The following is a 12196-nucleotide window of genomic DNA, read 5'->3' as shown; positions in this document are numbered from 1 at the left end:
GTTGACAGTGTAATTTGATTTTATTTGTATCATTGGCACTTCATGTGTGGGACATTCTTTTCTCTTTTATTTTTTAATGAGAAACATTCCAACAGATTGTGAAAAGAACATTTTCTGTTGCCCAATGCATAAGCAAAAAAACCTAACCGAACAAAACCCCAATATTATGAAGAACAGAAAAAACCCAAGTTAAACAATGATACTTGACTTTTATGTATAACGCATTGACTTCAAAAATCTGAGTCATTCCATCCATATAAACAAGTTATATAGTAGTAACAAAGTGCATGAAGCAAATTGCTAAATTTAACTAAGGTATTAAAATAAAAAGTACTTTAAAACAATACTTTAACACAGTTTCTTGCCATGATTCCATCATGCATCAATACAAATCAAATCCTGAGGCAACCTGTGCCTTTGACAGTCTTTCTGTATTATTATGTAAATAAATGGAAGTAATGATCAAACTCGCAAAAGGGTGAAAAACATCAAGACGAACCATCTATTTATAACAGAGTTGTATTTAAAAAAAAATAAAAATCAAAGTGCACTGCTGGTACATCTCTTTTGAGCCTATTTGGGATGTGTATAACACAGGGGCGTCATCCCGTCTCCAATGGTTTCACTGCCTCATTTAAGCACCAGGGGAATAAAGAATGATGGATGTTCTGTTACTAGCATTACTATGACTAGCATGAAAACTGAAAAATTGTACCAGAATATATACGTAAACATCTTTTGTATACTGAGGAGGCAAACACTTTTAAATTATCTGATGTGTACAGTACTGGTACTTAATGTTTTGGTGCCAGTACCAGACTGGTCCAGTAATTAGCATTCAGATCTATTTCTAATTACAGATAAGGCATATAACGAAAAAGTAAATATTTGGTTATTAATATCTCATACAATTCAGCAACCCAACCAGTCAGAATTTATCTTGCCAATTTTAACAATCTTCAAACTCTTGTCTTCCATTTGTAGATAGTACTGATCTTTGAAAAAGTAGGTGTATCCTGTGAAGGTAAAAAAAAAGCATGCTCAGATTATGGAGCACATAATTGATGATCAAAGCTTTTTTGTCCGTTTGATTCCATGAAGCTTAATGTACTGGAAGATTTATTTCTCAAAATATTTATACACAATAAAAAAGATTTATTTTAAAAGTACATGAAAATTCCCATCCTGGAGAAGAGAGGTCTTGCTAAATGGAGCCTGAAGTCAGATTACCGTTTTGTGAGCCAGAGTTTTCTGGGAAGAAATATTTGCTGGTAAAATAGATGTTGAAAATGTAATCGAGTTGAGACTCGTGATATCAGTGGTGCTTCCAGATATTTATGCATATCTGTGCAAAATATGAGGCCACTTAAAACTGTGGGCCAGGCTGTCTGCTGCAGTTGATAGGAGGTTAAAAAAAAAGGGGGGGGGGGCAAAATACAACCCATTTGTGCCTGTGATCAAGGAGATCTTCATACTTAAGTCCTGGCTATGCTAGAGCAGAATGATGCTGAAACAATGCGGTGACTGCACACTGGTACTGAGGAACCTATGGAGCTGTCAAGAAGTTGGGAAATTTCCAAGCCATAGGGACTGGCCCAGTTGTATCTTCTGCTGTTAGGACACCCTGTGCATCAGGCATTGGGTGGCAGGAGTTGCTTTAGTCTCTGTCTCAAACTACACTAGAAGGACAATTCTCCACAGAGCTAATTTTCTCCAGGCCCAAATTGGAAAACCAACATGAACCCAGGTCTGAGCCTCAGGGGCATCTGGACAAAAAAGTGGCTGCATCACGGATTAGCAGGTATAGCAGGTTTCCAGACCTGTACTACATAGCAATGGAAAGCAGCAAGATGCTTCAAGACACTTAAACAAGACAGTATATAGCCTTTTTTATTTTTAATTAAAAAAGCAAGGAAGAAAAGGGAGAAGATGCTAATAAAAGCTGTTTCTTGCCTTGTTAAGCTTTGCAAAGTGTTCAACATCAAGGAAGTAAATGATAAACAGTAGTAGCAGATTGAAATTAAATGAGCTTCCTGAAAAGGCAAATTAGCATGTTGTTGTTGATATTATTATTATTTGCTTGGATAAAAATATTCAGGAGAGGTTGTATTCCCTAAATGTTTAATTTTAAAAAGTTTAAACTGTGATTAATAGAGTATTTATCAACTGATATTTTATGGGAAAATAAAGAGCCAAAAATAGTTTATTTGAACCAGTAGTTTGCATAGCTGAATGGGAATTTGGCTCCTACTCATGGACCACAAGAAGTTAAAGTCTCCTATAAGTTTCACAGTAGACAAGCAAGAGACCATGTTAGTGACTTAGATCAGAATTACAGCTTACCGCTGTCACCGAGACCCAGGACAGCATCGAGGTTATCTGGAACTCCATTCCAAGAGTCAGCAATGAATTTTGGGGATGCAAGCTCCATTTTCTTCTTTTCTTCATTGTACCTGAAGAAAATTACATCCCTGCATTACAAATCTGTATTTAATGTTAAAATTTAACATAATTTTTCAGGGACTCCTCAGCAAATGTGACTATATAAAACAATCAAGCAGAAATATAACAACTGAGATTGTAACGTTGTTTCTATTTCATTACAATTATTCCCTGCCTCCTTTAAAATGCTGTGAAATTTTATATCTTTCCTTTTGGAAATGCAATTCTTGCTGAATTGAAAAGACACTTTCTAAGCAAAACCCTTTTCAGAAATGTGGCTTTAAAATTCCAAACATAATTCTAGGAAAGGTAACTTTTTTCAGGCAGCAGCCAACATGTGAAGATAGATTTTAATGTGAAATGGCTATCTTTTAAAAATCTTATTTGAAATATGCTGGCAGTCCATGTAGTTGAGGATTGCTATTAAATTACTAATTACTTTCCCTAACATTTCATTAAAAAACCCTATTATTTTCACACAGTCTTGTCTTTTTCTCAGTGATGATCAACAGATAAATGCCAAGTTAAAAATACATGCTTTTCTTTGGGGAAAAAAACGCAACCAAAACCACAATGACTTTCACAGTCTATGCTTTAAAGAGGGAAAACTCAGCTGATATAAATCCCCCTAACCCGATGGAAGTCGAATCTCGTTTGCAGTGTCCTTCAGAAGTGAGTGGATCTGTCTGTATCCACATCTGTAGATGATCCATTGTCTCATTTACTCGTGCTTTCCACTGTAGTATGCAAAGATAGATTTGTGCAAAGCCATTTTTACTCTCCCACAAACAAGTAATCCAGGATCTCCCTTTACATATATAGGGAATAAATTTCCCGGGGATGCAAGGTCCTTGAGAGCGAGGGTGGAAGGAGCAAGACTGTGGCCTCGTTTCCCCATTTTTCTGATTTGTAGATGGGAATCAGTGCTGAGCAGGATGAGCAGAGATGTCCTGAGGAGCAGTGACATGGGATATCATTTGAACCAGGCTTCCAATGCACGTGAGGCCTCAGTCACCCTAGCAGCACTCTGCAGGAGCAGTGGACTTCAGAGAGGTCATCTGTGACTAGTGCTGGCGGGAGGGAAGCTTTTCTGTTTTGATTCTATTTACCCATATCTGTGTGTATCTCGGGTTACCTTTCCCTCATTGCTATATGGAACTACTGGGATTATATCCAAAGTTACACCAGTACGAATGAGCAGTAGGTTGGTCAAATTTAAATGATTAATTTAGATTATTTACTATTTTTTCCTTGGATATTTAAAGAAAATCTAGTACCTTGCTGGGTAGCTTAAAAACTTCAGCTGTGGAATCTGAGCCAGCTCCTCTTCCTCTCCCTCACCAAACTTTGCTTTGCTTAACAGTCTTGTTATAACAACACCAAAATAGCTTGGGGCTGGAAGGAGGGAGAGGAGAAGGTTTCCAAAAAATCCATGTAAAGTAAGTGTGATAATGGCACAGGAAGGACTATGGTATGTAACTATTTTGATTCCATGTGGCAGAGTCCTTCTATAAAATAAAACAGCCGCATACTTAAAGGTTATAGCGTCTGTGCTAAACAGAAAGGCATGTTTTTTCTGAAATATTTGTCAACTGTTTGCTTTCTTCTTTACACAGATAGAAATCACTTAAGCTTATTTTGATTCCTTAACAATAAATTATACATTCTGCAGTGACTGTAATTGATAAGGTAGTTTGATAGAAATACTGTCTGTGATTAGTGATGAATTACTTGGAAGCCCTGGAGTACAGTTAGTCAAAAGAATCATTGGTACAGAGGAGATAAGTAGCTTTGCGAACCCATAGTCTATAGGTTTTGGTAGGAATCTGAAGTATTGCAGATGGCTGTATTAGAACTACTTGCAAATGTTTAAGGTGGTCTCTACAATATGACATTAAAAAATTAGTATCGTTCTTTAGCTTTTAAGTTTTGGGGGTTTTAATTTTTTTTCCCCCCAAATAATGGAGAAAAGTACTGTCCTCGAAGTAATGGAAAGAAAGTTATGATCAAGTGGCAGCTGTGAAAGGGTATTTTATTTACTTACAGGAATCCACAGCCATTAGGATATAAAAAAGACACTCATCCGGTTTGATCATAACATGAAATTAATGTTCACATAAAATGGACTCAATTATACTGACACCTCCTTTGATATTTTATATAGAGTATCTCTCAGAAGGGAGCCTTATAGCTTGGAGAATCTTTTAGATTTCTGGTGGGTGTTTCTGCTGTTTAACTTTCCTCTAAATTGTCACTTCACGAATGGTTCAACTTTTAGCCTGTTTTTTAATGTTTGCATTCCTGACTTCAGGTCCTGTTCCTGGAAAAGACCTCAGATGGTGAAAGCAGGAGTTAGTGTCTCTGTTTTATTCTCGTGCTGTTCTAATAGGCAGCATGGAGGTAACTCACAAAGTTCCTCAAAGCACCAAAGTGTGTCTGCTTTTTAAGATGATCTTTTGTGCCAGATCTTCCTGCCAGTTATGATAATGAAATTCTATTAAATACAATTAGTAGACTTTTCATCAGGTGTGATGTAGGATCTTTATTTCTACCACAGTAATAGCCTTGAGACATTTTAAGGACATTCCTTCCTAATCTGAGTGCCCAAGATCTTTCCCGGACAGAGCGTGGTAGCAGGTCACCTGAGTTTGGTTGCTTATGTTGCATCATGTTTTGCTTCTTGTACAGTCTTTTGAACAGAACCTTAGTGCAATTATAGAGTTATATGCTGAGACTGATGTGGGGCAGTTGCTGGTACATAGAGGTTGAGGTATGGGTTGTTAGTGGTGAGCAGCCTGACAGAGACTCCCAGATACCCTCTTCCTTGGCAAGCTGTTTTCTCAAATACATGCTAGTTTCCTGCTGCTGTACTGAAGTGCTTTCCTAGCCATACTCCCTGGTTCAGCATCCTTGCTCACCACTGCTGTCAGTGTGAATTGTGTATTCTCAAAGGATGAAACCCTGTGTTTGGTTCCTGCGTTCTGAACCTCGGTGCACGTTCAGCCCTAGAGACACAGCTCGGCTAACAGCGTACCACCACCACTGCAATGCATCTTACTTCCAGTATCTGTCTCCAGCAAAAATGTATGTCCTCTTGTTTCTGCCCCAGTTAAAAGCGGCATCAACACGCTGCACATCAGGGGGTAGTCCCAGGTTGGTGAGTTTCTTTGGATAGCCCCTATCCAAGTTACTGGCTGAATAAACCCAGTACTCATTTCCTAAGGAGGGGAGAAAACAAAGCAAACAAACAGTGTTTATTAATCACATACAGAGGAGTATTTCTTCTTTTATGCTTCTTATGACACTAACTGTACTGCTAGTCTTTCTAGTATTTTACCATCTATGAAGCCCTAGATTAGCGTGGAGGTGTACTGTGACTACAATTTCTGCTTTTGCCTCTTAAGTGTTGTTTGCCTCTCAGCAAAAGACATCACCTCAGCATGCTCTTGCTTCCTTCTTACCTGTCTCATCTTTGAGGCAGACACTGTCTTAGTACACTTGGGGTTATGTTAAAACAAATAGTTAATATTGGTAATTTTTTGTATGATAAAGATGATCTGAAACCAGGCATGGGCCCATGAAGGTCAAATTCAGAAGTTCATGTTCACCCTCTTGAACATGAGGGATTTGTTTCCTTGCGCGATTTTATTGAGTGAGTAACAAGAAGTTTTTGCCCAGAGTTCCTGTTTCTGTTGTCTTCTGTCATACAACATCCTCTAATGTCTCTCCAAATATGTACTAGTGGAAGATGTACTAGTATTCTGAGTCCTTTACATGGAACTATAATTTACTTAGTAAATACCCTCACTGGATTCGCTGAAAGCCATAGAAAGATTCATTCATGAAAGGACATTTCTTTGATTCTGTGCTAGTGGGAAAGAAATTAAGCAAAGTATTAAGATGAGAAAAGTGTAAAGTGTAGGGTGCGAGTTCAGGAGAAGTTACTATTTCACCTTTCAGGAGGAAAGGCTGGGTCTCGGTAGTGAGTATTTTAAAATAGTTGGGTTACATGTAACTTTCAAGCCAATCTTTGTTTGGTAGTTCTTAGTTGTTTATTTTTAAAGCAGGTTAGTTACATTTTCCTGGAAATTATAAAGAGAGGGAGAGAGGTTTAGTTGTAATAGGATTATATATAGTATATGCAATATTTGTTTCGGCTTGCCTGAAATGAAACTTTCTCAAGCTTTTTTTCCCCTCCATGTAAACTAAAGCAAATGGCCTTTGAGACATGCAGAACAGATTATCATTACTTTTTTCCCTCCTGTACAGAAAATGTACAGCAGCATCGGCCATATGGTTTTTACATGATTGGAGATGTTTAGTCATGTTTTTAGTAGATACTGGAGCCCAGTTTTTGCTGGCTCAGTTTTTCCTGTTGAAAACAGCCTCCCAGCTCCACTAATTTGGCCAGTACAGCCGAACCATATGTGTGAGTTAGGATGGACAGAGCAGTGCTTCCTGTTATCCTCTCCCATGGAGGCAGGTAGCATGGCTGCCTGTATCCTCCGCCTGATGAGCCACTGAGACAGATACTTGGAAGCCGGAGTGGAAGTCAGTCTTTGGCAAAAGAGGAGGAGACAAGGAAAGGCATGGGGCAGAAAAAAAAGGTCTAATTTTCTCAAGCAACATGTACAGATACAATAGCTTAAAATGAGAGGAAAGAGAGGAGAAACAGATCAGTGACTGATGAAACAGAGCTCCCGCTGTTGCTTTTTGTTTTAAATAATGACTCTCGTTTAGTCTTGCTTATTGTTAAATGTATCTTTTCAGGCGCTTATAGCTCCCTGTTGTTGTAATGGAGGCTGAATGCTGTTCAGTTTGTCAGATCCAGCCTTTGCCCTAAAATCCTCAGCAAGGGATGTTTGAGACCTGTCACCCATACCTGCTGGCTATGCTGGCTCTTAGGCAGGCCATTTCCCTTCTTCAGAGGAAACTGAGCTCGAATGCAACATTTATGCAAATGGCTACTTACATTTTAAAACTTAAAACCAATACCTGAAAAAAATACAGCCTTCTCATCCTGAGGGGCCTCGTAGACAGCATCAATTTTCTCTGGCAGATCAGGCCAGAATGTAGCAACAAGAAGAGGACCTGTGGGTTTTCCTCGGGGGTTTACAGTCCTCCACATGAATCTGAGCAGAACAGAAAATTGTATGAGATTTACAATGAACTAATTCACCAGCACATGTGTTTCTCATCATTTCTGGCAAAGGCCACATAAGCGTGCATCTACACACATGCGCACACGCACACATTAGCAGCAACACATGCTTGTAACTGTTTTCCTGTAGTGACTGAAAAGACAAATCATTCATTTAGAAGCATGTTGCTAAAACAGTTGCACAATAAGCTGCATGCTGGACTGCAGGTGAAATTGCTTGCACTGATTGCTTTGGAGTTCCTGTTGCTTTTTGCGTCAGGGCAAAATGTATTCTGTGCTTGAGTATACAAATAAACTCATTTACAAGGCATTTAAACTATTAGAACTCTCCTGCTGTTGTTTATGGAGCAGATGGATGACTGTCTGACAAAAGCAGAGATTTGTATTCTGTGAATTGCTCTTGCAATTACTATTGTAGAGACTAAAAGTTCAAATTTAATAACAGTACATCAAACTGCTTGGAAGTGAGCTTGGCTGTAAAAGAAACTGCTAGCACTAAAAATGTTCATTAGAGAAATGCAAAGGGTAATTTATTGGCTATTTTATGTGGAAGTAGGATCATAATTTGATTTAAGCTTTAAAATGCTGTAATTATCTTTAAATGGCAGAGCTTTGTGTTGAGGGCTTTTGGTATTAGAAATGGTACTGCTATTTCCTCCTCCATAGAATGAACAACTTTTTTCCCCCAACAGAACAAAAGTTTTGCCATGATCATAAAATGAAAAATCAGCAGTCTGGTTGAACTGCTCTTGCACCAAGCTATAGCTATTAAATTCTCAGGTCAAACAGCTTTTACCATTATTATGTTGCTGAAGCTCAGGGCGCTACTGGCATCTTATTTTTTGCAGAGTATAAATAGTGATTACCCATTCCTACCTAGAATAATTATACCTTTGAGAAAGCCAGGATCTGAAACTGAATTTTGGTTTTGTCTGAAACTTGGAGGAGCAGTCCTACATTCATTTAATAAATTGCTGTATTTTTATCAAGAGAAGTTTGACTGTGAACAGAGCTAGCTAGGACAAATAAAACATTTTGAAAAACATTTGCAGGTATGATTAGTTGCTGCATACTGAATTATGATAAGCTATAGTCTTTGATATGAGGAAGAGTACAACTGGCAAGTGCACTGTTTTTTTGTCTCAGCTAAAAATACATGTTAATTTAACCTGACATGGTACTAATAATTAAGATAGTAATATGTTAACTTAGTCTCAGTTTGCATACATATATGTGTTTTTAACATATACAAAACTATCTCTGAGCATAACACATCATAATTTTCATTTAAAAAAAGAGATAAGGCATGTAGCTAATTACCCTTGCTCTTGACAGTGTTTAAACACATATGAAACACTGTAAAAAGTAAGAACATTTGTTTCATGCATCTCTTTAGAGAGAAAAGCAGACCAAATATGATATGAAATGGCAATCCATATGACAAATCTTTCTAACATTGCATTCATAAAAGTAGCTCCTTTAAAAATCCAAATTACAGAATTCTCAATCAAATTTGGGCCTGATTTATGGCTGAGTCAGCACTAATAATTAATATCTGCATGAATTCCAAACTTTCCAGAGCCAACGGAGACTTGAACACTAGGTTTTTATTAAAGCACACATTTCAAGGGACGTGTTAAAATAGTGAGGTTTTCTGGTGGAAAGGGAAACTTTGTCAAAGCTGAATCTTTTTTTTTTTTTAATCGTGTAGGAGGTATTTTTATTTCTACTCATCTTATTGAGGAATTGGTGAAATTAATTATTTGGCTTTCTCATTTCACTTCGAACATGTTAAAATGTTTTAACTCATTCAAGTTAAATTTTAATATTATTAATACAGATTTAATACTTTGTTACAGTAAGTATTTTACATTATATTTTAACATAAGATTTGCCATTACTACTACTACTATTATTATTATTACATGCAGTTATGTAAAGGGACCAAATCAGTGGGTCTTTTTAATGTCTTGGTAAACTTTTGAATTTTTTATCACTTTCAGGACAAAACTATCTGTGTAAATGCTGTACTCAGGCACTCTGGTTACTTGGAGGATTCTGGCCCAGTGGAAAAGCTGAATGGTTCTCTGTGGCCAACAGCACCTCCAGTAATTCCCTTTTATTTCCTTGGTTTGAGCGGAGAGGGAAAAATACTTTTTTGAAAGAATTAATCTAATCTGACCTCCTTTTTGCTATTCATTCCTTTTGCTGGTGTGATATGGCAGTTGGATGCTGTGGTCATTTTCATGAATCATAAAAGTCACACAACACATGATAGACATTTGTTTTTTGAATTCCAAAAGTGAGTCATAATGCTGCTTGCCTGATATTTGGAAAGCTGCAAGACTGACAGGCAAAGCCATTCCAAAGCAAAACAATTCAACAATTGTCTGCATTTGCTGCATGTTAGATAAAGTATGAGTCAGTCTGAACAGATTGTTTTGGTATTTGCATAGCTCTTTGACCAACTGTATCTGAATGTGAAATACTTCTATTTTGTTGGGATTATAGAGAATACTGAATCGCTTTGCTGATTTAGGAATAGATTTTAAATTGTTCCTTGTTGGACCAAGCTTTGTGTGATTCCCAGTGTACAAAAGCAGCAGTAAGGTGGAGGTCTGGCTAAAACCCAGGCCCAGAAGTGAGCAGAAGAGGATCAGTGTGCCGTGAATACTGTGGAACTTGAAGGGTTTTTTACTACTGTGAGACTATGTTTTTCCTTTTGAAGGCACTGAGCTGAGGTGAATACTTTAGATCTCTGATGACTATGCTAGCAGAAGTGGGCGCCGGTTTTGGCAAACTTGTTGGTCCAGGGTGGTGGGGCCAGCTCTGTGCAGCTTGTTGGTAGAAGGGCCTAGTTCTGGCTTTGTGAGGCTGATCTGTTGGTACTGTGGGGCCGTTTTGTGGCCAAGAAAGGACTAATTCTTGCCATTAGGGATCACAGGATTGTAAGGAATCTTAGTCTGCTGCTGACAGGCCCAAGAGGAATAGGACAAAAGGTATCACAGGTGTCCCCACAGACATGTTGAACCCTTTTTGCCCCTAGCAGCTGTAATAGAAATGGGGAGCATTATGTTCTTATCACCAGAAGTTTTATCTCCCATTTCTGCATTGCTAAATCACAAAGCCTGTGATAAAGATTAAGTTAAACTTCAAACCCAAAGCACTATTATTCTGGGTATCATATAGATGGGGACTAGAAGGAAATGCACTGAAGGAATTACTGTATGCCATAGCCTGTAAAATTACCCAACTGACCATGATTTTTTGTTATGAAAAGCTGGTGAGTAGAGTTAAACCATGCAGCATAGTAATAAATTCTTCATATGTTCTAGCTGAAAATTTAAATGTGGAGGAGATGGCTGGACTTTATACCACCAGGAGATACAAATAACTATTAAACTGCTGTTTTGTGAGAGGGACCTTGTTTGTTGGCTTCTGCTTTCTTTTAAATTTCAGCTGACATCTGGCATGGAGCAATGAACAGGTGAGTTGTAATACTTTCATCAGCTTCAGATGCTTGTATATATTTCTATAGGATAGGAGACAGTGTTTGATTTAGGCATGCACAATGAATGTGCGTGGGTCCAGATCTTCAATGGCTTTGGGAGAATGTTCAGGGTAACTGAGGATAAATGATTTCAAATTGGGCATTGATTTATGGTAGGGAAAAAGGAGATTTAGTGTCTCCCACCATGGTGCTGCCAAGTCCTGTACTCCTTAGGAGATGCTCTTCATTGCTGAGCAGCTGGGTAATACAGGCCCTGGCAAAAGCAGTGGGAGCTGCAGCTGTGCAGCTATCTCGTTTTATCAGGAATGTCTCTGCTCTTGTGTCAAAAATGCCTTTTGTGTATTCTGCCTTGGAGGCCTTGCACACATGGAGGCTATCCCAATCACCGGTGTCCTTCATGTGTGATTACAGCAGCCATGAGTCACATAATACTGTTATTTAATGAGTTTGGACTCAACCTGGATTAAACCAACTGGGGACAAGACTCTGCTCACAGATTTACATGATTGTATCTTTATGAATATGGAAAAGGAATAGACCAGTCTATCATAATGAAAGTTATGCTAAAACTGAAGATTTGCTAAAATAGCATCTCCATGTTGGAAGAGGCATTTGAGATTATTGCCACTAGCTTTGGATAAACTACTTTTTTGGGGGAGTGGTGTTAGAAGTTGAGATTCAGAATTTTCCTGCAACCAGATTTGAAGCTTTCCCCAGAGTGCAGACTATATGAAATGAAATCGGGAAGGATAGCACCTCCAGAACTCTCCTGCACTGAAAGTGATGGGATTTCCATTGCTGAATTACAGTCCTTGTAGGTTTTGCTACAAAAGGCATCCGGAAATGCTTTGTAGGGAATGAATCCTTCTTTGGCAGGCAATAGACTGGCTAATGCATCTCTTTCATTGCTAATTTTGTGATTAACATTACAGATGGGCAAATCTCTAAAGATTTTGGGGTCATATCTCGTTTGCATAAGGGTTTAGAAGTTAGGATGTGCCTCCCAGCTACTTCACCCTTTTGACTCCACGGAACCCAGCAGGGCTGACAACAGGGTTAATTTTTGCTCTCAATCTGTAAAA

General features: G+C 38.3%; 1 protein-coding gene across 1 annotated transcript in view; it reads right to left on the bottom strand.

Annotated features, from left to right (window-relative positions):
• Position 1: 1 nt before the first annotated feature.
• MMP2 (matrix metallopeptidase 2) overlaps positions 2–12196 on the bottom strand; it is a 35413-nt gene continuing 23218 nt past the window's right edge. Inside the window, exons 10-13 of the mRNA XM_054840430.1 lie at positions 7438–7574; positions 5501–5660; positions 2344–2453; positions 2–1016 (exon numbers count right to left, since the gene is read on the bottom strand). Of these exons, the coding sequence (XP_054696405.1) occupies positions 913–1016; positions 2344–2453; positions 5501–5660; positions 7438–7574 (511 nt within the window). The 3' untranslated portion in view covers positions 2–912. The remainder of the gene's footprint in view (positions 1017–2343; positions 2454–5500; positions 5661–7437; positions 7575–12196) is intronic.

Source organism: Grus americana, chromosome 13, assembly GCF_028858705.1.
Source record: "Grus americana isolate bGruAme1 chromosome 13, bGruAme1.mat, whole genome shotgun sequence".
NCBI lineage: Eukaryota > Metazoa > Chordata > Aves > Gruiformes > Gruidae > Grus > Grus americana.
The sequence above is the reverse complement of the archived record's forward strand: the minus strand, read 5'-3'. Positions and strand labels throughout refer to the sequence as shown.